Genomic DNA, 20685 nt, shown 5'->3' on the forward strand with positions numbered 1-20685 from the left:
GGTGTAAGCTAAGTTACTCTTCAGAAACAAGAAAATCTTAGTCTTGGGTATTTTCTTTTTATTTTGAGGTTAGAAAACAGTTAATAAACACTCCCGAGGGCATAAATTTTTTTGGGTGGTAGTTTCTCCCCATCACCTACCAGAGCTTACCTCAAGGTCATTTCACTTTGGTGCATTATTACACTGTGCTCTGGAGAAGGCAGAGGGCTGGAGGAAGGGGATAAAAGGACTTCCGAAATGGTTCTCCCGGTGTGGTCAGCCAAGCGACGGTGCTGCTGTGATAAGGGCAATGCTGGATAGCTGCCACGACACCCTTATAATGTAACATGCAACCTTTTGCTTGGGGGTGGCTTCTGCCTCTATGCTATGGTAGGGCTGGTTGGCAGTGCTGTCAAGGCAGTTTGGTGCCACAAGGAATTAGTAATCTGGGGTGAAAGGGGTGGGTTTGCCTCCTGTTATCTGAGCAGTAAACTCTGGGCAGGATTACTTTCATATTTTTCTGCCACCATTACAATGTGCTGTTATGGTGGGCAAGGCAGAGAGGAACCAGTGTTATTGATACCGCATTACAGATAAGATAAAGCCTTTTGCTGTCCTGACATCTAGCATTTGCAGCCTGGGGTGGAAAATCTGAGGAAAGGAGTACACTTGGACAAGGGGTATCATTAAGAGACAATCTTGGACGTTTTCCATCTGTATCTGCTGGAGACTTTACCCAGTGGCTGTAGTCAAAGGTGGTAAAAAAAAGAAAAAAAAAGAGTCTTATTGTTTGTTTTGCTAAAAATGACCTCGGCTTCATTGAAAGGGGGCTTTTATTAAGACTGCTGCTCTCTAAATACCATTCATAAAACAGTGACAAGAGAATATGATGGAAAGTTACATTTTTCTCTCTGTCACTTTGATTTCTTTGTTACTGCTAAAATGACTGCTCTGACTCATATTTTGCATAGTTATTTTTACCTTTTCAAATGTTCCTTAACTGTTCATATTACCCTGGGCAAATCCCCCAGGGATAATTTTCATTTGCATGCAGACTTTGATGGTGTTATTAAGCAATCACTTTCTGTACTAAGTCATTATTAAAAGTAATACCACAGAGCCTCAAAAACACATTAATGGTGCCAAACAATCCGCATTTCAGCGCTAGATTTATGGGAAGGGAAAAGCACTAGGTCTCATACCATTCGGTGGATGCTGCTCTGTGGCGCTGTAGCAGCAGCAGGCATGATCAGAAAATACCAGAGCCATATTCAGAGTCCTTATCTGCTGTCAGCCTTATTCTTTCAAATGCCCTTTTTTTTTTCAACCTGCTTGCTTCCTACTTTTTATTTTTTTCCCCTTGGATTTGCCCGTTTCCTCTGGCCTTGGCAAGGAAGCCTGTCTGCAGCCTTCCAGTATACACAGGCTGGGCTGGTTCTGGGAAGGAGGGTCAGCCTTCCCATCTGTAATCACCGTTTTATGGCTTTCACTCGAGGTGTTAATGCAGATCAAATGGAAAACACTCCAGTAAGAGTGTTACAGCTTCTTGCACTGCCCCGCGTACGGTCCCAATCGTTAATTCTGATTATAAGACCTAAAGGTAATTCTGTTTGCTCTCCTAATGCATTGCAGCTCTCCCGGTGGTCCGGCGTCTCTTTTCTCCAATTCCCATCTTGATCAATTGTTTGCAAATAATTAAGCTTTTAAGAGATAATGGTAGGAGCTAATGTACACAACAAAGTAAAGGTCTCAAGTCACTGTTTATTGAACAGTGGCACAATTTGCTTTGATATCCCAAAGTGATCCAGAGTGATAGGTAGACTTGACAACTGAAGTCAGTGTAGTATTTTTAGACACACACGTCCATATATATATATTTATATATATTTTTAATGTGATTATATATTTCATAGAATCATAGAATATCTCTAGTTGGAAGGGTCCCAGAAATATCATCAAGTCCAACTCCCTGCTTGTGCCAGGACTACCTAAAACTAAACTATTTCATTAAGATGCATATTTTGTATAAATATTTAGATATATAATTTATCCACACACACAAGTACAATATACATATATACTCATAACTCTGTGCATGTGTCTTTATCCCTTTGAGCAACCATTAGAAAGGTTTTGGAAGGCACCTGTCAGTCTTGCACAGGTGAAATAAAGACCAGTAACAAGTTTCCACTGGATTTCCTATTTCTTTATAAAATGGCAGTTCTCAGGGTTTCCCTCTTTCTGTCCATTGCAATGTGATGTCTGCCTTTGCCTGTAGCGCAGGCCTTCCTAGCCCTGTGGGTGGGAATGCAACAAGGCTTTGAATGTTTTTATAGCAACCTAGCCTGTGGCATGCTGATTCTTTGTCAAGTCATTTTTATTATGGGGTTTTTTTTTTAGCCTACAAAGGAACAACTTGTACGAGCCACAGAAAGCTTATATAATAAGGATGCCCAGTGTTTAAGATTATTTTAAACCCCACCAAATCATAGTTGAAAAGCCTGCCGCATTGTGAACCTTTAGCTAAGAGGGATTAGCTATGTGAAGTCCCAGTCTGTCATGTGATTATGGCAATTATAGATTTATCATTAAATTAAAAGTTTATGCTATGCTAGGGTATGAAAAAAAGAATAATAGGATGACCTTAAACTTACTGCAATTTGAGGAATTTGGGGTTTGGGACTTTTAAAGCAATTATTTTTACAGTGACTGTATTATTCTGATGGCTAATTTTATCCAGTCTTGTCTATTTGGAAAAAAGTCCAGAACAATTGAAAATTGCTTAATGGAGACAGAGTTCTCAATTCCAATAGCTAGAGGCTGTCTAGTAATTATTGCTTGCTGCATGAAATTAGACACAGTTTGTTCAATTACTTAAAATTAGATCACATGTAAGGTGGCAAAGCAAAATAAGAAAAAAAGGGAATAATTTTGTCAGCACTTGATAGCAAAGTAATGAAATGGGAAGTAAGCTATAAAGATGAAAACATTACAAATCATCTCTATAGGGTTGGGGTTTTTTAAGAGGAGCAAAATACTATGTTCAGGTAGATGGACATTAAGTCCAGTACAAGTGTTTGTTGTGGATGAACGTGTATATAAGGTAGATGATAAAATTAATGCTATATTTTTGCATGTATAAAATGCAAATTGCCCATAAAAAAGAAGTAAAATCCCTTTCCCCATGTCAACCACGGGGAGGCTGTTTCAGGTTCATGCAGAAAATATAGGGGGTGGTTTACAGGTATACAAGTTACCTGTAGGCTTACTGTAAGGGAAATCGTATTTTTTAAATAATTGGAAACTCCCCAGTGTTTTGGGGTGAAAAAAATATCTTTTGGAGCCAGTGGCCACAGCGGTGGGCTTTGAAATGGGCATGTTGGGCACAAGGAACTTGCCATAGTTACTACAGAAATTCCTGTTTGGTAAAGTTGAGGTGATGCAGGCATGTAAAATAGCTGTTAGATGTCAGATATGCTGTTTACAAGAATATATAAAATCTGCTAAATAGTTACGATACCAATAAGATTGTGGAATTTTACAAGGTTTTAAATTCTTATGCTTTACAGGGTTTCAGTTTACATCTCATGTAATATTATGCTGAAGAATACATCCAAAGAATATGGGAATGTTTTGGGAAAAAAAGGGATGTATGTATAACAGCAAATACTTTGTGACAACCAACTGCTAAATGGGGTGGTGGGATAAGGTCTAACCAGTTATATCAAATTATCTTTATTGAAATAGTAAGTACCTTGTAGCAGACGAGGTCTGAATCCGATGTGTACTCAGACTCGGGTGTTCAGGTTAGAAGCTAAGCCAGACCCTTAAAACAGGGGTTTTCCTTGGTGCTGTTACATTTGCAATATTTGTCTTTTTAATTTTTTGGATAGTGACAATTTTACGTGAAGGGAAAAGCCAGAAATGATGTTTCTAAATTTAAAACTTTGATGTGCTTTTTGCTGTTGATTTATTAAGCAATCTGTATTCATGCAGAAGAGAATTTTCTGAGAAAGCAATCAAGTTCTCACAAGAAACTTAACTTATGATTGAATTTTAACATTATCTTCAATTAAACCAGTATTTATTTTCTGTCTCTTAGGATTAGTGCAGCCCAGCTATGTTAATGTCAGGCAAAAATGTGCTGATCATTGACCTTGTGTTGGCCTGTGTTCAAAACCCAGGCGTTTGTTTATGTTCAGGTTGCTGATCTTATTTGCAAATTGTTTTGGGGCACTGGCAAGATTTGCCTTCACTGTCTCAGACAACATCAGTGTGTTTTAGTTTTAGAGAGAAGTGCTTTATCACAGTCTTTATTGTTCTGTGAAATAGGGGGGGGGGAGAGGTGATTTGACTCGTTTGAGACAAGTGCAAAAACTTTCAGCTAATGCAACAAATACCCTTCTTGAGTATCAGGGTACTGCCAGTATCCTAAGCAGTTATTTCTCCACTTCACTAATCTTTATAATTGGCTTGTCTTTTACTGCCATTAATTAAGTGATGTAGTAGCCCATTAATAATTATAAAAGAGTGACACACCTCAGCATTTTCACCTTTCAAGAGATGTCACACTCCTGGTTTGGTTTGGGGGGTTGTTTTTTAGTTTAAAATAAAAAGCAGGCAAAAAAACCCAAAACATTGTTTTAAATATGTGTATTTATTTTGGTGTCTTATAGCACCCTTACCCTTCAGAAGAACAGAAAAAGCAGTTGGCACAAGACACAGGGCTCACTATACTTCAAGTGAACAACTGGTAAGTAATTTCCTTGGTGTTTCTATATGGCTGCTGGCACCCTCTGGCTAATGCTTTGCATTTTTGAGGACACACGTTGCCCTGCCTGCTCCTCCCCAGCAGTTTATTGATGCATAGGGGATATAGGTGAGTGAGTTGTTTCAGTTATGGGAACTAACAGGTTTGCTACTGCATAAAACAAACCATATTTATTTTCCCTTTTCTTGGGCACATTTCAGTGTATTTGCATTTGAGTACCACTCCTTCTGGCTGAGGATGTGTCTTCTTTAATAGGAAGCCACATTCATTTTGAGAACTTTGGTCTTGGAAGAGGTGGAGATGTTGGGTGAAAAGAAGGGGCAGTTGGTGCCATTTCTGCAGAACGTATTGTTGTTTTGGGATGCTTGCTTTTTTTTTTTTTTGCTTGTAGTAGGGTTTTCCTTTTTGACTGACATCCTTCCATCTCTTTACTGGTTTGTTTTAAAAGTCCAGGTTTTGAAAGCTTGAATAAACTTTGAGGACAATCTGGCTTTCTGCTGCTGAAGTACAGTGTGGGACAATTTTATTTATTTATTCCAGCTAAGGGTTGCTGGAGCACCTGATCTGTTGTAGAAGTGATTTCTTTGAAGGAAATTGGGATCTGTGCTGTTTCCTACAGTGGATTTTGGGTTGCTAACTGTCCAGGATGTGGTGAAGGCAACCAGTGAAAATTACTTGTGATTTAAGTATAAAAGCACAACAGTGAACCCTTAAAAAAAGGAAGTTTGATTTATTACCCTTTGTCACTGCATTGAAATGCAGGTTTCTCCCACTATCCCAGAGTAAGTGTCGTATTTGAAGTGTATTGCAATCTAATACCTTGTAAAACTAAGTGTATCTAATTAATTGTCCTAATATTTTTAGATTAGTGTTTATGATGGGAAACCTTATCCTCTTTGAAGTAATACCCAGAAAATGGCCAAGGCAAACAGCGAGCCTGCTGGGGAAAAGGGAGGGAGGAATGCCAGTTTGCAGACAAAAGTTGGTTTATTTTTCCGTTCAATAAGTGTCAGAGATTAATATTACTGAAGCTCTGATTACATGGCCTAATCCATTTTAGTGAATAAATTTGGTCTTGATGTCCATTGCACCTACGTTAACAAACCCTCCTCTCAGAGAGAGTAGGAGCCTGTGGGAGAGATTTCAGATATATTAAACCCCATTACAGAAAATGTGATTTCTGTCAATATAATCCCGTGTATTCTTCAATTTAGTACTTTAGAGATAACAAGCTACTTACAATATATTTGCCTTTGGAGGATTAATTTACAAAGTGCACTATCTGGGAGACGCAGGCGGGCTCACATAAGCATAGCTTGTAAGGGTTATCAATTTCTATGACCCCACAGCAGCCCTGGGAGATCAATTTTTTGAAGCCCTTTAAGACACTGAATAAAAGAAAATACCAAATACTTAGTGTATGTGAAGTATGCTTCCAAGATACTTACTTTAAAATGGAGGAATAAAAGGCACTAAACATGAAATACGTGTCATAAGGAAACGTGACCCACAGTATTTTGGCTCAGCTAGAAAAAAATAGTGTTTGCTTCAACTTTACATCCTCCAGCCTTCATCCAGGCGATACTCTTAATTGTTATGGTTGTCCTTCAGTTTAATGATAGGCACTTTGGCCAGTTGAGAAGCTGTGTATGTTTGTCAGGGGTTTTATTTAACGATGGGGTGGAGCAAGTGTGTGCTGCTTTGGAGCGGTCTGGGAACATAGGGTTTGTTGTGGGCAAGTGTGTCTGTTTAGGATGGTTCATCAAAAAATGTTTTTGACATTATGAATATAAGATGCTTTGAACTGAAGCTGGTGGTAATTCTCTCGAGTGGCTTTCCAGGGTGCTTTTCCGTACCCATCTTGGCTCAGATTTGAGGAGTTTTTACTCTGACTTTGTGTCAGATGTGTTTTTATAAGTTCCTTATGTGCAAGGAGAAAGAAAAAAAAAAAAAAGGAGGTCAAAATACATTATAACTGAAGTCTTGTGGATGTAGGGCAGGCTTCCTCTGCTTGAGCTAGTTTGGTAACTCTGCTGTGGTGTTACAATTGTGTAAATTATTGACAAATTCCCCTTCTCTCCCCAGCTGTGCAAAGATTTAACGCTATAGGGACAGTCAGGGCTTTCTTAAATCACAGGTGGTGGGCAGAAATGCCAAAATACAGCAATTCAGCCCCTGCTTTTTGTAGTGGATGCTAAGGAACAAGGAGGCTGTGAGGCCATGGCAGAACGTGCAGGTTGCACATATATGTACATCCTCAAGAAACATCCATTCATGGGTTGACCAACGAGCTACTCATCCCCTCCCAAATCCATGGGGGTATGCGGCAACCCTTTCCCAATCTTTTGATGAATCCTTTTCCTTTTAAGGTGGTATGCAGGAGAGAAAAACTCTTCCTGCTTAAATTGTTTTCTGCAGAGACGAGCTAGTGTATCATTTCTGGTTAGCTTTGCTTTTCTTCAGTGGGCTCATAAGTCATTCAGCCACGACTTGCAAAAAATTTTGCCTTCCTTCTTAGATTCTTCCAAACTTGTTAACACACATGTACATTTTTGTATTAATGATGAGTCATTGTAAATCACTGTTGCAGAGATTAAATAAAATGCTGAAGGGCAGGCTGGGTGCAGATCAGTCATAAATTATTGGCAGCAACACAGCATGTGGGAATACATGAAATGTGCATGAAAAACATAAACTCATGTCTGGTAGCATGGTCGTTAGCCCAGACTGGGAATGCTGGATTTTCTGGATAGAATTAGAAGTTTGCCACAGAGCAGCCAGTGAAGAGAGCATTTGTTTTCTGCAGATTGAAAGCATTTGAAGAATTTTTTTTTTTGTCATATTTTGAATGCCTTTACAGTATGTGCTAGTTGCATACTTCAGTTCTCTGCCATAACGAAGAAAACGGTGCTTTTCACATACATACACATTTCTGCCTGGTGTTCAGGCTCCCCGGGTTGATGCACACAACTCCTATTGATGGTGGAGAAGTCACAGGAAAGGGGTGATGATGTGAGACATGCCAGGAAATGCATCAGTGGTAGGACACGTCTTTAAAAATACCACAGTTTTAAGTTGCCTCTTTTCCTTGGGTTTTTTTTTTTCATTTTTTTTAGAAGCAATGAAATAACCCACTTGGAGGATTCTTTCTTTCTTTTTTTTTTTTTTGCACATGTGATGATTTCGCTTGTGAATCACCACTGTTGCCTTTTAGGACCATCTTTTTGCCACAGTTGGATGTTTCTGTTGTTGGAAAGAGGAAGCCCTTACCCTATTACAAAAGAAACCCCAGCAAAACCAGAATCTATGGAAAGTAGGAAGGTAGCAGAGGTCAAGATGTCGTTAGCCTAAATGAACCCTTCAGGTCTCTGTCTTGTTAGTTGTTTAACCCCACAGCATTTTAGGATTTGAAGCATGGTAATGTGAACTAGAAGGGGCACTTGCATGATCTGGAGAGTGTTGAGTATATGAACATGGAAGGGACCTGACCAAGTACAGGTTAATAAAGTGCTTTTCACTGGTGATAAAAACTGTGATTGAAATATCCAGGAGGTGTGATCCGATCACTTTGTACCTCAGTTGAGAGCCAGCCAGGCTATATTGAACAATCTATAGAGTTTTCTTGTTTACTACATCCCAGCTGAATCTCTTCCTGTTAAGAATTAATGGTAAATAATTACTGCTGGTACTCTTTGGAGAAGAGAGAGCAATTCTCATCAAGGGCTGCATTAGGTGTCGCATGCTTGTCTGTGTTTTAGGAAAGTCTAGATAACACAGATAAATGTCTGTATATTTGTAGAATAATGTGCCTATATAACCTCTCAATACGTACATGTCTATATGTGACTACCTCTCTAAATAGAGCTGCATGCAACTATATTAAAATAATCTTTTTTTTAAAAAAAAAAGGTTAAGTTTGAAAATACAAATCCTTAAAGCTCCAGCTTTTAATTAAGTGCTTCTAGTATGCTTTTTCCAAAATACCCTTGTGCTATCTAGGGCACAGACCAGACAGTGATGGAGCAGCTAGTCAATATTTTATCTTCCCCTCATTCTTCAGTGCTTTGTTTGTTGAGCTGTATTCAAACCATGCTTGAAGATGGAATTAATAATTACTGCTGGGCTTTCCTATGGTGCTTACTGCTGTAATACCCAAGTCCTTCCCTGACCTCCGCTTGCCTATACATGCATAAAAGGTTGTGGGTCTGTATAGTATTTTTACAGTTCTCCTGCAAAGAGAGAAAATACAGTTGTCCCAGTTCACATGTGAAGAAGTGAGGCTCAGGGAGGTCCAGGTCCAGCACAGCTACCAGTTTTGGGTGGGTCTGGGACTCAAAATGACAGCAAGTTATCCTCATTTAAGGTCCAACAACCACCAAAACTCCATGTTTTGAGCACCTAGAGCATGATACATGCCAGCCTCCAGTGTTGGGTATGGAGGAGAGATGCAAAAAATCAGTAACTGCTGGTGAAGAATTTGGGTTTGATGACATACTTGGTAGCTCCTGAGCAGTCCGAGGCAGCAGTAGAGCTGAATTCTCTTCTCCAGTGTAGTGTTCAGCTGCTTCAGCCAGGACTGCTTTACTTTTCTTGCCATTTGCTGCCTTATTCATCCAACTTTGACAAAGTTTATTTCTTTTGAAATCAACTTTTCTACATTATGGTGCCTTGGCCTGTTCTTATAATAGGCATAATCATCATTAGGGTAGCTGAAACATTAGGCCCTATCAAAAATTGTACTATGAGCAGGTAATTCAACTGTTTGCATATAAAGTAGATTAAAGAATAGGGTGCAAGCAGCTCTACTAATATAGTTTCCTAACTCTTGACTTCTTGATTTTATGACCTTGGCTTCTTTAAATGTCAATTTTGTGTATAATTTCCTATGCCTGCAATAAAAACGCACCAAACTCCGATCAAACACACTGGAAAAAAATGATCAAATAATGTAAATTTCCCTAATCTCATTCTTGGAGACAGCAGAAGTTATTTCTGCTGAAACTTTATAAGGGAGAAATTTTTAAAATGACTCAAGACCTGCCTGAAGATGAGTTTGAAAGATCTGAGATGGGTTTGTGATAGGAAGACCAGACCACCTTATTGTGTTTACCACAGCCATCTCAGGCTATGGACACCCAGAAATACCTTATTACTCTTTTAGCCCCATCACAAGTCCCCTCCAGCAGGAAATCTTCTCATCCGTGCATTTCTTTGCTCATGGGTAAACAGTGGTAGATCTTTGCTGTGGTAGTTGCATGGGGCAGAGTATGAAGAGCTTTGCTGTGGCACGGCAGGCAGGGTGGCATGATGGGGATGGGAGGATTCTCTACTTCTCACATTGGGTTGCTCCCCAGCATCCAGTGCTGAATTGGGAGCACCACTACAAGGGGTGTCCTTCCCATCTGCTCACCAGTCATGCCCAGCCTGGCTTGCAGATGGCAGGCTTATGGATGGAGCAGATGGGGGGATGTAAATGGGGCAGATGAAGATTGGGAGATGCAGGTGGGGGGTGTGGGAGTAGGTGCTGATGGGGCAGATGGGAGGTGCAGATGGGGGAATGCTGATGCAGTGAATGAGGAAGATGCAGATGGGGACAGATGCTGATGGGGCAGATGGAGAGATGCAGATAGGGCAGATGGGAGGATGCTGATGGGGCCAGATGCAAATGGGGCAGAAAAGCCCCTGCCCACCCCTCCACAGAGGTGAAGAGGAAGGAGGAGCGGCTGCATAGCTCTCCACCCTGCCAGCTTTTGGAAAACAGTCCCAGGCCCCTGTTTTCCCACTGTGTTGGTTTTTTTTTTAATCATAGCATGCCTGGGATTTGGTGCATCTAAAGCACACCCCAAAACACTCCCAAATACAAGTGATAATGTTGTCCAGTGATTCCCATGTGTTAAGCCCCATGCCAGCCACTTCACTGGTCTAGGTGTTTAGCATAGGCATCATCTTCGCTCAGTTCCTTTGCTGAGGGTGATACTCGCCTGAGCAAAAGGCCAGCACATGACCAGTGCACCACTTTAGTCCCACTTAAGCACTATTTTTAGGGTGTAAGTGGGGGAGGAGGCGAGCAGGGAGGGAGCATAGCAAAAGCAGGTGCCGGTCCTATGCACAGGGGTGGACGTTCACCCCCACTTGCCTACCAAATCACAGGCTACAATAAATAGGCAAGATACTCAGTTTGCCACTTTGCACAGCATATCACATTTTTAGTTGTAGGCAAATAAAACATCCGCTTGTTTTCAGATGTATCTATTACGGCTTTGTTGCAGTAAACAGATTAAACGAGAAAAGGTCAAGATGCAATTTGAATCTGTGTAAGAACATAACAAATACTTTTCTCAGTAATCAGATACAGTAAATACAAGTACTTATTTACTTGTAAATGTTAAAACATTCACAAATTATTCTCTCACCTTCAGCAATACGAACTTAACCATCAGATTTTGGAAACTATTTACTTTTCTCCTCTGTGTGATTCAAGAATACGTATACAGATGTTATTTAAAAGCTGGTTTGTTAATGGGAACACACGTGAGAGCAGGCAAAAATAGAAATGAGAAATAATAAATGTTTCAGGTTTAACGAATGCATATTGTTTGTTATTCCAAAGGAAGACAGTAGGTGTTTGCAATGTGAAAATAGTACTGCTCTCCTCAGAAAAGCACAAAACCCCAAGAAAACTATTATAAAAAGGATCTTGCTGGGTGAATTGTTATACCATTTGAGCATTTCGGATATGTGCGGTAAATTAGCTGTTCTAAACATACCATGTGCTGGGCTTTTCAAGCAGATTTTTACATTTATGTTTTCACTAAGTCTTAGCTAATTGTTATGCATTTCACCTTGAATGCCAATTGTAATAATAATATTACATCTGTAGTCTATTTCTCTGTTCTTAAATTACAGCAATCAGGAAAACTCACTAGGTAAAATCCTGTATAGTTACTCATAAGAAAATACTGAAATAAGACAAAAAAATGTTTAGCTTGCATAATGCCTTAGACAGCCCTGGAGAACTGCCAGGCAGCCAAGGTATTATTAGAAAAGCTGAGCAAATAGCTTACAGGGGGCAGAGTTGTGAATTTAGAGCCATCAGGTACCGTTGTGTCACAGGCTTAGGCTGTTTAAAAGCACAGCGCAGTGGTTTAAACATGCGGGGTTTGGTTTTGACATGTGGGTTTAAGGAGCAGTGATACAGTTTTGGCATGAAACACAGATGTTTTTCCAAAGGGGGCAGATGCTTGGAGGAGGTGGATAAAGAGTTTTTTGGCAGAAGTGATCCAGGACTTCAGGTAGAGCAGAGAAAGAGCTTTCATCCTGGAGAGGTGATAGATCCTGGGTTCCTTGCTCAGTCCAGTCTTGGCAGTCTCCACGCACCCCAGACTACCCCAAAACAGGGATCACCCTGTCCAGGAGCACCAGGGGAGGATGTTTTCCCTAACCATTGCTCTGACGGGCCCTGGCTTCAGGTTGGGGAAAACCATCAGAGGAAACATCATTTATTTCAAGAGCAAACATGGACTTATTTTGTGCAAACTAAAACTGGTTAGTGGTGCCCTGAGCTTTGAGCAAATAACTATTATTTTATTCAGATAGTTGCTTTTCTGAGGGGGAGAAAGGTTGGTTCCCACTGCAGAGCATCGCATGGTGCAGATGGGGTTTACCTTCCAATAGTCTTGACTAACAAAAGGTGCTCAGCAATCAAGAAGTCAATAAGCAGGATAAAAAGCCAACCATGTTTTTCCTTGGTCCTTCCATCCTCTTCTGGGCTGGTTTTGTACCTGACAAACTTTTTTAGTCAGTGCATTAATATTCTGTAACAAAGGTACTGTCAAGTGTCAAGGAAATAAGATGAAACAGTGCCATGCAAACATTTGCCGCTTGCTCTTTTCCCTGCTCCAGCCCTAGCTTTGCTCCCCAGGATCAGGGTCAGGAGGCTTTGTTTGGTATTTTTACTTAAAAAGGCTGAGATTCAGGTGTGTTCTGTCTCAAAACAAGAGTTTAGCATTAAAAGTAAATTCCACTTTGTTGCGGAATTGCTGTGTTGCAAATGCTGCGATGCTGCACCATCTTCTGTAAATGCAGTCCTCAGGACTCAGTTTCTTTTCAGTGCGAGAGATGGTTCTGTCATAAAAAATACTTTCAATATGTTAAAAAAAAGGGGGGGGAGAGAGTAATGGTTTGTCATCGCTTTGCAAGTCAGGTTTTGGTCTATTCTTGTCATAGCTATCTGAAGTGTGTTTACATATAGTTTGCCTTTCTGGTATTTTGTGCTTGCACAGACCTGATCTCCACCTATTTTGTGTCAACAGTTGCTGAGATTGGTGTAGAGCGATTAACCATTGCAAACTGAAACGCCAAAATGCAGAGAAAGGTGCCCTCAGAGACCCTCTCTCACGCTTACATCAGGCACTTGCTCCGAGCTGCACCTGCATAAAGCAAACTGCGTGGTTAAAAAGTCAGCCTGAAATATTAAAAACGGGGCAAACGCTGCCTCCGTCTTGGCTAAACCAATTTCTCGTCTCCAAAATGAAACACAGCCAGAGGCGCAGGGCGAGGACGTGCTTTCGAGGGCGTGTGTTTTGCCCTGCCTGCCCTGAAATGATTTTGGTGTAAATGATGTGTGGCTGCTACACCAGCGTTAGCACTAATGAGGCTGCTGCCTTTTATTTAACTTTTTTTTACAAAAGGAAAAGAAATGGCAGCAGATGCTGCTGAAAAAAATATTACTTCTGCAGTTCTTCAGCGAAATCTAGGTCACGTAACAGTTTCATGGGTTATTACATTTTTCCCTTGCCCACTGTAGTCCTTGAGTCTTTTTTGGCTAATGGTGAAGTGCAATAGCAATAGCTCCTTTTCAATTCAGATTTATCCCAGACGTGTGACTTCTTACCTGGTTCATAAAGGTGTTTTATACCATCTGGAGAATGATCCCAAAGCTTTCTGCGTTCTGTGGTCTCACAAATTCTTTTTATCGTTGACATTCCTCTGACCTCCCCGTGTGCTTTGTTTGTGTTGTTTTCTGAGGATGTCTTTTCCCCTGCCCTGACTAAAACGCTGTCAGAAGGAGGATTATAAGCAAAATGAATTACTTCGCTTAATGAGAAATCATGTTCAGATAAAGTAGATTACAAAGTGGGTTATTAGTAGTGGTTAGAAAACAATGTTTTGAAGTTGGATGTCTTGGGGGGAAGTTCGTCCAGAAGTGTGGGGTTGTTTTTCAGGTTGGCTGTGACTCAGAGTTGTATCTTCTGTGGTTTATGGGGAAAAAAAAAAATCAAACCAGTTTTGCAGGTGCCCACATCACATAAAACACACCAACGTGCTTGTGTTTGTTGTCTTGCTAGTGGTGGGAAGGACGTAACCACAGGAATCGCAGCTTCCCACTCTGCCCGGAGCCAATGTCTTGGGGTATAGACCAGAGTGATGTCAAAGCCTATTTCATGTATGAATCACAGGTCCCATATGAGAGTTCATTATGTTATCTTCTGGGGAGCTCTGGGTGTTTCCCCCCCAAAATACTTGACAGGGCTTTTGGTTTGGCCACCCTGGGCTTGCTTCTCCTTGTCCCTCAGGCTGGAGGAGCTGGTGTGGAGTGACAGTGTATGGAGTTACTCCGTACACCTGAAGTGGCAGATGGAGGGTGAGAAGATCCATCCAGGAGTGTGGACAGATAATTTCTTATGTCCTTCTGTGAGTGGGAACACACTTAAACTAGCATCCAGATGTGGGAGCAGCCTCTCTGCTTTCGCTTGGGCTGGAGGCTGGGCACAGCTTCCAGCTTCCATGCCATATGCCTTATAGAAAGGAGTGAACAGAGGAAAAAAGCTGTTTGGGCAAGGCTCCCAATCTGATGTAGGGAAAGCTCCTTAGACCTCAAAGGAGGACCCCTGCAGTTAGACCACTTGTGTGGCAAGAGAAAGCTTGGAGATGATACAGGCACCTCTCACAAGCACTGCATTCCCTTAAATAAGAGATTATGCAGAATCAACAGAGGACAAGAAAATTGCCGCAAGAGAGAGGAATGTTTTCAAAGAAATAGTATTTTGCTATCAGTTCTCACCCGTTCCCAGTGTAATCCCTGCCATCAAGTGGCAGGGTTTATTGGTTTGAAATGATCTGCTGAAGAAAAGCTGCTGGTTGTGCTCCTGGTGTGCACCAGATCAGGGCCTGGGTTACAGAGTCCAGACATGATCTCCTGAAAATTCCTATGGAAAGTTGAGGTTCAGACCCCCCTCAGAACTGAGAGAAAACACTGAACTGGGAGATGTGCATCGCAGCATGGGCTGGTCTCAGAGCTTCCAGAGCTTGCGCACCCTCTACCACAAGCGTTTGGGAGGTCTTGATGTTTGTGGGATGGTCTGCTTATTGAAGTGCATACATCCCTTTCTCAGCAAAGCCAGTGCACTGCATGGCACTGAGGTAAATCGCTCTCCAGATATACAGTGGAAAAGTGGCTACACAGCACCAGTCCTTGGGCAGGGAGAGCATTTTTGTGGGAGGCAAGATTTTGGCTGGTAGCGTGTTGTGTACTCAACCGCAGCACTGTATGGGGTCCAGTGCTGTCCTGGGCGGGAGTTAGAGCAGCCTTAGTGCTGCTCTACTAGATGAATCCTTGCCATATTCCTTAAAGGCTAATTGTGGCACACGGAGATCAGCAGAGTACAGCTGCGCTGGGATTTGGGAGCAGGGAAGAGACGGGAGGTCAGCTCTGCTGGCACTTTGCCATGTAAAGATTTCCCCTTACATCATCTGGCTGCCGAGGGCAAGTTTACATCTGCTTTGCACCCCAAGGGAATTGCGGTGTCAGGAATGAGGTTGCTGTGAGCCCTGCCTGGCGCAGCCAAGACCTGCAGCATGGCCTCTGCTCAGGCTCCTTGGCATCAGCAGGGAGGCACCTTGGATGCCAGACCTGGATTTTCACCGGAAACTTTCCATGTCAGCTAAGCTTTTCTGAGAGGGATTTGTGGATGGGAGGAAAGGAGGAGAAGGAGGAGAGCATACCGGAAAGGCCAACAGCAGCTTGCCTGTGATATGGGAGGGCACTGGAGATGGGCAGAGCAGGGAGGTGCATCTCCAGGGAGTCCTTCCCTGGGCATGTTGGCTCTTCACTCCTCCCTGGTATGTCTCTCCCTTGTTTTTCATTCAGAGCTAACAAATAAATACAAATAGGCTTTAGCTTCATCCTACTGGGGAACAGGGAAAACTTTGCAAGATGCTCAGTTTTCTCCTAGAAGGACCCATTGAGCAGCCACCAGCCATAAACTCTGCACAGAGATGGGGCTAGGGGAGTGTTTGGATCAAGCAGGAGCTTGTGTCTCCTGCCTTGATGGAAAGCTGTCACCCATCCCTTCTGCACCCAGAGCATAAGCAACTACCAGCTTAGCTGCCACCCTAAGGTGGTCACAGAGGCTGCATGGTGTCCATGGAGCTGGTGGCAAGGTGCTTCCCCAAATCCAGTCTGCTTATTTGGAGGCAGGAGGCATCATGCCATGATTTGGGAAGAAAGCATGGCATGGAGCAGGAGGGGAAGCAGGGTTTAAGGGCTTTGGAGAAGAGCAAGCTACAGGAGGTGGCCAAAGGTAGAACTGGTGCATGTTGGGCTGGCCAAAATGTAGGGCATAGCCGCTCTCTTACAGAAAGCATATACCTGATCCCATCCCTATGCTTTCTGTTTTTGCACTCAATATGCTCTCTACATTAGCAGGGTTGGCTTGCGAGGGATTCAATAGCACTCTCCTGCTTTAAAGCAACTTTTCTGAATGCACAACATGAATCCATCGGTGGGGTCACATAGTAATGCTTGAAGTCAGAAGCTATTTTTAAAACTAAGTTGCAGAACCACACATGGCTTTCATTAGTGCTTTACATCAAATTTGTCAGCTAATTAGTGGTTTTTCATCACTAGTTTTGCATAGTATTTTATTTGCTCGCTCTTCAATATTGTCTTGTGACACCCTCAGCCCTATGTACAGTCCCCTGTGCTGGTGCTACAGTGGAGGAGGGAGGGAGAGGAGAGCTTTCAGGAAACCTTCCTGATCCTCCTGATGGATGGACTTGCTGCGTTTGGAGTATATTCCAATATTACGTGTCTGGAGTGGGCGGTTAGCAGCCCATGTACTCTCTTCCCTCCCTACCTCCATTTAGTGTTGTAAATGATGTATTGCAGTCCTGAACTGTCTTCAGTTTGGAGGAGGTGGAGGAGAAACCAAGAAAAGTTGCCAAACATGACTTCATAAGGTTTGACTTTAAATTGAACAAAGTTTCTTGAGTGTCTTGGATTTTTCTCGTCTTTTTTTTTTTCTTTACAAATAAAGGGAGTACAGAGAGCATGGATTGCTAATGACTGGTAGTTATGGGTCATTAAGCTCACTAACTGACTTCAGGATCAGAACTTTCTAATAACAGCAGTAAGCACTCTTTTAACATTTATTTCTCATTTTAGGGATGGGGAGATGTGATTACCATTCAAAGTCTGCAGTTATTTTTTTTCTGTTCACAATTACAGAGGGAACTTACTTTTTTTAAGGCTGTTTTTAAAACACTTGAAAGTATTTGGTGAAATAATTTCTTTGGGGTTTTTTTTCTTTTCTTTAACTGACTGCTTTAAAAAAGCTCCAGAAAACAAATACACATGAAAAAAAAAATGAAAATATGTTAAAATAAGGAATAAAGCAGTTACCGAAGTGTAATAATCCTGCTTTATAGCACACTTTCCATTTAAATTGTTTTTATTAGAGATAAACCTGTTAAGCGTTGAGGAATTAAGTGCTGAATAAAGAAGGTTGTTTCGCTGCTGTATAAGTGAAGGATTCCAGTATGCAGAAAAGAGTATGACTGGTTTTACAAGTGAATTCTTTGTCAGTTTGCAGGGCTCTGGTTACTTTGGCATCTGTTAGAAAAATGATGGTTTGCTTGTTGTCAAGAGGGATACTGTTTTTTTCAGAGGGGCAGTAGAGATTTTTAGCACTGGGGTTTGTAGCTACTGTGGGCTTTCTCGTCATCCTTACACTTGGTTTACTAGAAAGAGCTCAAGGAGAAAATGAGGCAGAGATTTTGGGGAATTTCTTGGCACTGCTAGTGATACACAGCCTTCTGGCATGCAGTGGTTTGGGACAATATTGGGAAGGATCAGCCTGCAACTCCAAGTATCAAAAGTCAGTAATGGTGTGAAACTCTCCTCATTTGAAAGGGCTGGGGGGAGAGGAAAATTCAATATACTGCTAAGTCTCAGCATCTCCTTTCAGACAGCTGGTCCTGGAAAATTTCATTCAAAGACTACAAATTGGAAGTCCCCACAATCACTCTGTCGATTCTTGAGCAAAGGTGGCTTTGGAAATTGGTGACAGCGGAGGAAGGTCTTGTTTTATTCACTCAGCAGAAGTGAAATATAAGGGGAAGGGAGAAAGAACAGATCTGTGTGGAAAATGTCACTTGGGCTGTAACCTGAGCCTTCACAAACTGTGCCTTTTGGAGGGTTTGGTGACCCTCCGAAAATCCTTGCTCTCTGGCTGCTATTATTGTAGCCAATTTCCAACTAAAATAAGTCTTTTGTCATCACCAGCCATGCTGCCTCTTGCTGAGAAGAAACAAAACTTGTGCATGGCAGTGAGGGTGGCCAAGCTGAAGGTCAGAGTGCAGAGGCAGATTGCAGCATCCCCGGGGCTGGGTCTGGATCTCACCCGTGGGACCAGCGATGCACGGAACAGGGAGACTGCTGGTGACCTCTGGAGACAGACCCCGGGCGAGAAGCCTAAGAGAAAACATCCTAGTAAAGTGCAAATTGGAGAAAAGAGGGTTTCCTCCTCCTCTTAGGCCTATGCAGGTGGAATAGCTGAGGTTTTCTTGCTTTTGGGGACACAGCAGAAAGTGCAATCTCATGTATCCAAAAGGGCAAGGAAAAGTTAACTTGAAAAAAGTAATAAATACCTTAAACTTCTGTGTTTGCCCAACTGTTCAAACGTTCCCTCCATGCCAGATTCTTCCCCTTGGGGGGGGGGGGGGGAATGAAAAAAGGAGGAAAAAGAAAACAAGCAAGCAAAAGTAACCCAAGTCATCACTTTGCAGAGTTCTCAGCCCTCCTTGGGCTTTTAAATGCGTACAACTTGTACACTAAGGGAATCTCATGTTGTTTGTTCCACTGCTGATTCTGCTCCTTGGTGGAGAAAAACCCCAAAACAAAAAAAGCCTGCCACATCAGAATAAAAGGACCAATGCTTAGAGCACTAGTATGGGAAAAAATATGCAGGTCTTTGAGCCTCTGTGGGTCTTTACTCACATGAGTAAGGTTAAGCAGCGGTCTTAATGATTAACTTAAGTTTTACGCTGAGTTGTATTTTGACAATACTCCATTTAGTAGTCCTGAATACAGAAATATGGTTTTTAGGTCCTATTTTTTTTGAACTTTTAAAAGTTAGAGTGACTTAGGGTTTTTTTTTCTCTTAAGATAGGTGAAGATGAACATGCAGGAAAAGGAGCAGTGAGATTTTTCCTCCTAGCTTTTCTGTTCCATCATTTTGCCGGTGCTATGTCAGCCTGATGTTTTGGAAATGCAAAGACTGATCAAAAGATCTTGGCCCTTCTCTCAAACAAAAAAAGAAAAAAAAAGCACTACGAAGAAATTATCCTCATGCCACATATTTCTGCAGTAACAGCTAATTCGCAGTTTGGCTTGCAGAGTTCTCAGCTGTGATTTGTAAATGTAAGAGCACTGCGTTGTGCTTTCGCAAGGCAAGCTGCATTAGTAGTTTTAATCTGATGGGTTCTTAGGAATTCCAGGTTTGGGATGCAGGAAGAAACTTGAAAGTGAATACTTTCTTCTTCTTTTTTTTTTTTTAATGCATAGTGGTTTGGAGTCTTCTATAATGCAAAGTAAAGCGTTCTGTTACAAAGGCAGGGAGGATGGGACAGAAGGTTAAAGGGCACCCTGGAAACAAACAGCTGGACCAGTTTATTTAAACAGATACAAGGATGGGGAGCTGACCTCCGTTTGACTTCTAGTGGGAGGAGCAAGAATGTCATTTTATTACTTTGCCCAGAAGGAAAATGTTCTTGCGTCTGAATTCCCCCTGAAGACATCCAAACACAGGGCTGTTTGGCAGAATTGCTACTTATAGAAAATACTTCCATTAATGCATAGGAAGAAGATAACTATTAAGTACCTGTGCGTAAAATGTTCTTAAAAGAGATATCCCAAGCTATAGCATGATGCAAACAGGTGAGAATATGTTTTACCATAGTCACATCTTCTGGATACTTACTGGTAAAATCTAACTATAATAGTTTATGATTTTGAGCCCCCCTTCTTATTAAAAGCACTTGTAGTTTGGAGGAGAAGGAAGAGAAGGTTGTGAAATTGGAGTATGTGTGCTTAATGTTGCTCAGGGTTTCTTTGAGGTAAAAGCTTTTGGCAAATGAAGGTTTCAGTGACCAGCCAGTCTCACAGCTACCAAAAATCTTCCTCTCCTGCCACAGTAAGAGGTCCTGGCAATTGGGCAGAAGGATGGAGTAAACACAGCAAGAGCCTGCCAGGCATGCAGAAAGAAATGACTGAGGCACTGGGGTTTTGTGTTGTTGTTTTACTTAGGAGAGTTACTGTGAAAATTGCTTTCTGCAAATGCAGATTACAGATATTAAACAATTTTCTAATTGGTCATGGAGCTAAGGCAGCTAATGGGGGAAAAAAGGCAGATTTTTTTTAATTGCTTATTTCACATGGTGTTTGTGCTACACCTGTGCTTATAATGAGAAAGGAGAATTAGTCTAACCTTCTGCTCACATGATTCTAATTTCCATGGTTTGTACAAGATAATGATAAACTGATTTGCAACACTGTTTGCTGGAGTTGAGGATTTTTTTTTTTTTTCTTTATTGGAAATGTGTAGAAAAATTGATCCAATGCTCTTGCTGGCAAAACATGACCTACTTAAGGTGTA

General features: G+C 41.6%; 1 protein-coding gene across 7 annotated transcripts in view; it reads left to right on the top strand.

Moving 5' to 3' along the window:
- The window catches only part of MEIS1 (Meis homeobox 1), a 108476-nt gene that overhangs the window by 80387 nt on the left and 7404 nt on the right, over positions 1-20685 (top strand). For all 7 annotated transcript variants that reach the window (XM_061356234.1, XM_061356238.1, XM_061356239.1 and 4 more), the window contains one exon: positions 4656-4732. In XM_061356234.1, coding sequence (XP_061212218.1) covers positions 4656-4732 — 77 coding nt within the window. The remainder of the gene's footprint in view (positions 1-4655; positions 4733-20685) is intronic.

The sequence above is a fragment of the Neopsephotus bourkii genome, unplaced genomic scaffold, assembly GCF_033783945.1.
Source record: "Neopsephotus bourkii isolate Nb327-2 ecotype Australia unplaced genomic scaffold, CSIRO-AGI_Nbou_v1 NB_845, whole genome shotgun sequence".
Lineage (NCBI taxonomy): Eukaryota > Metazoa > Chordata > Aves > Psittaciformes > Psittacidae > Neopsephotus > Neopsephotus bourkii.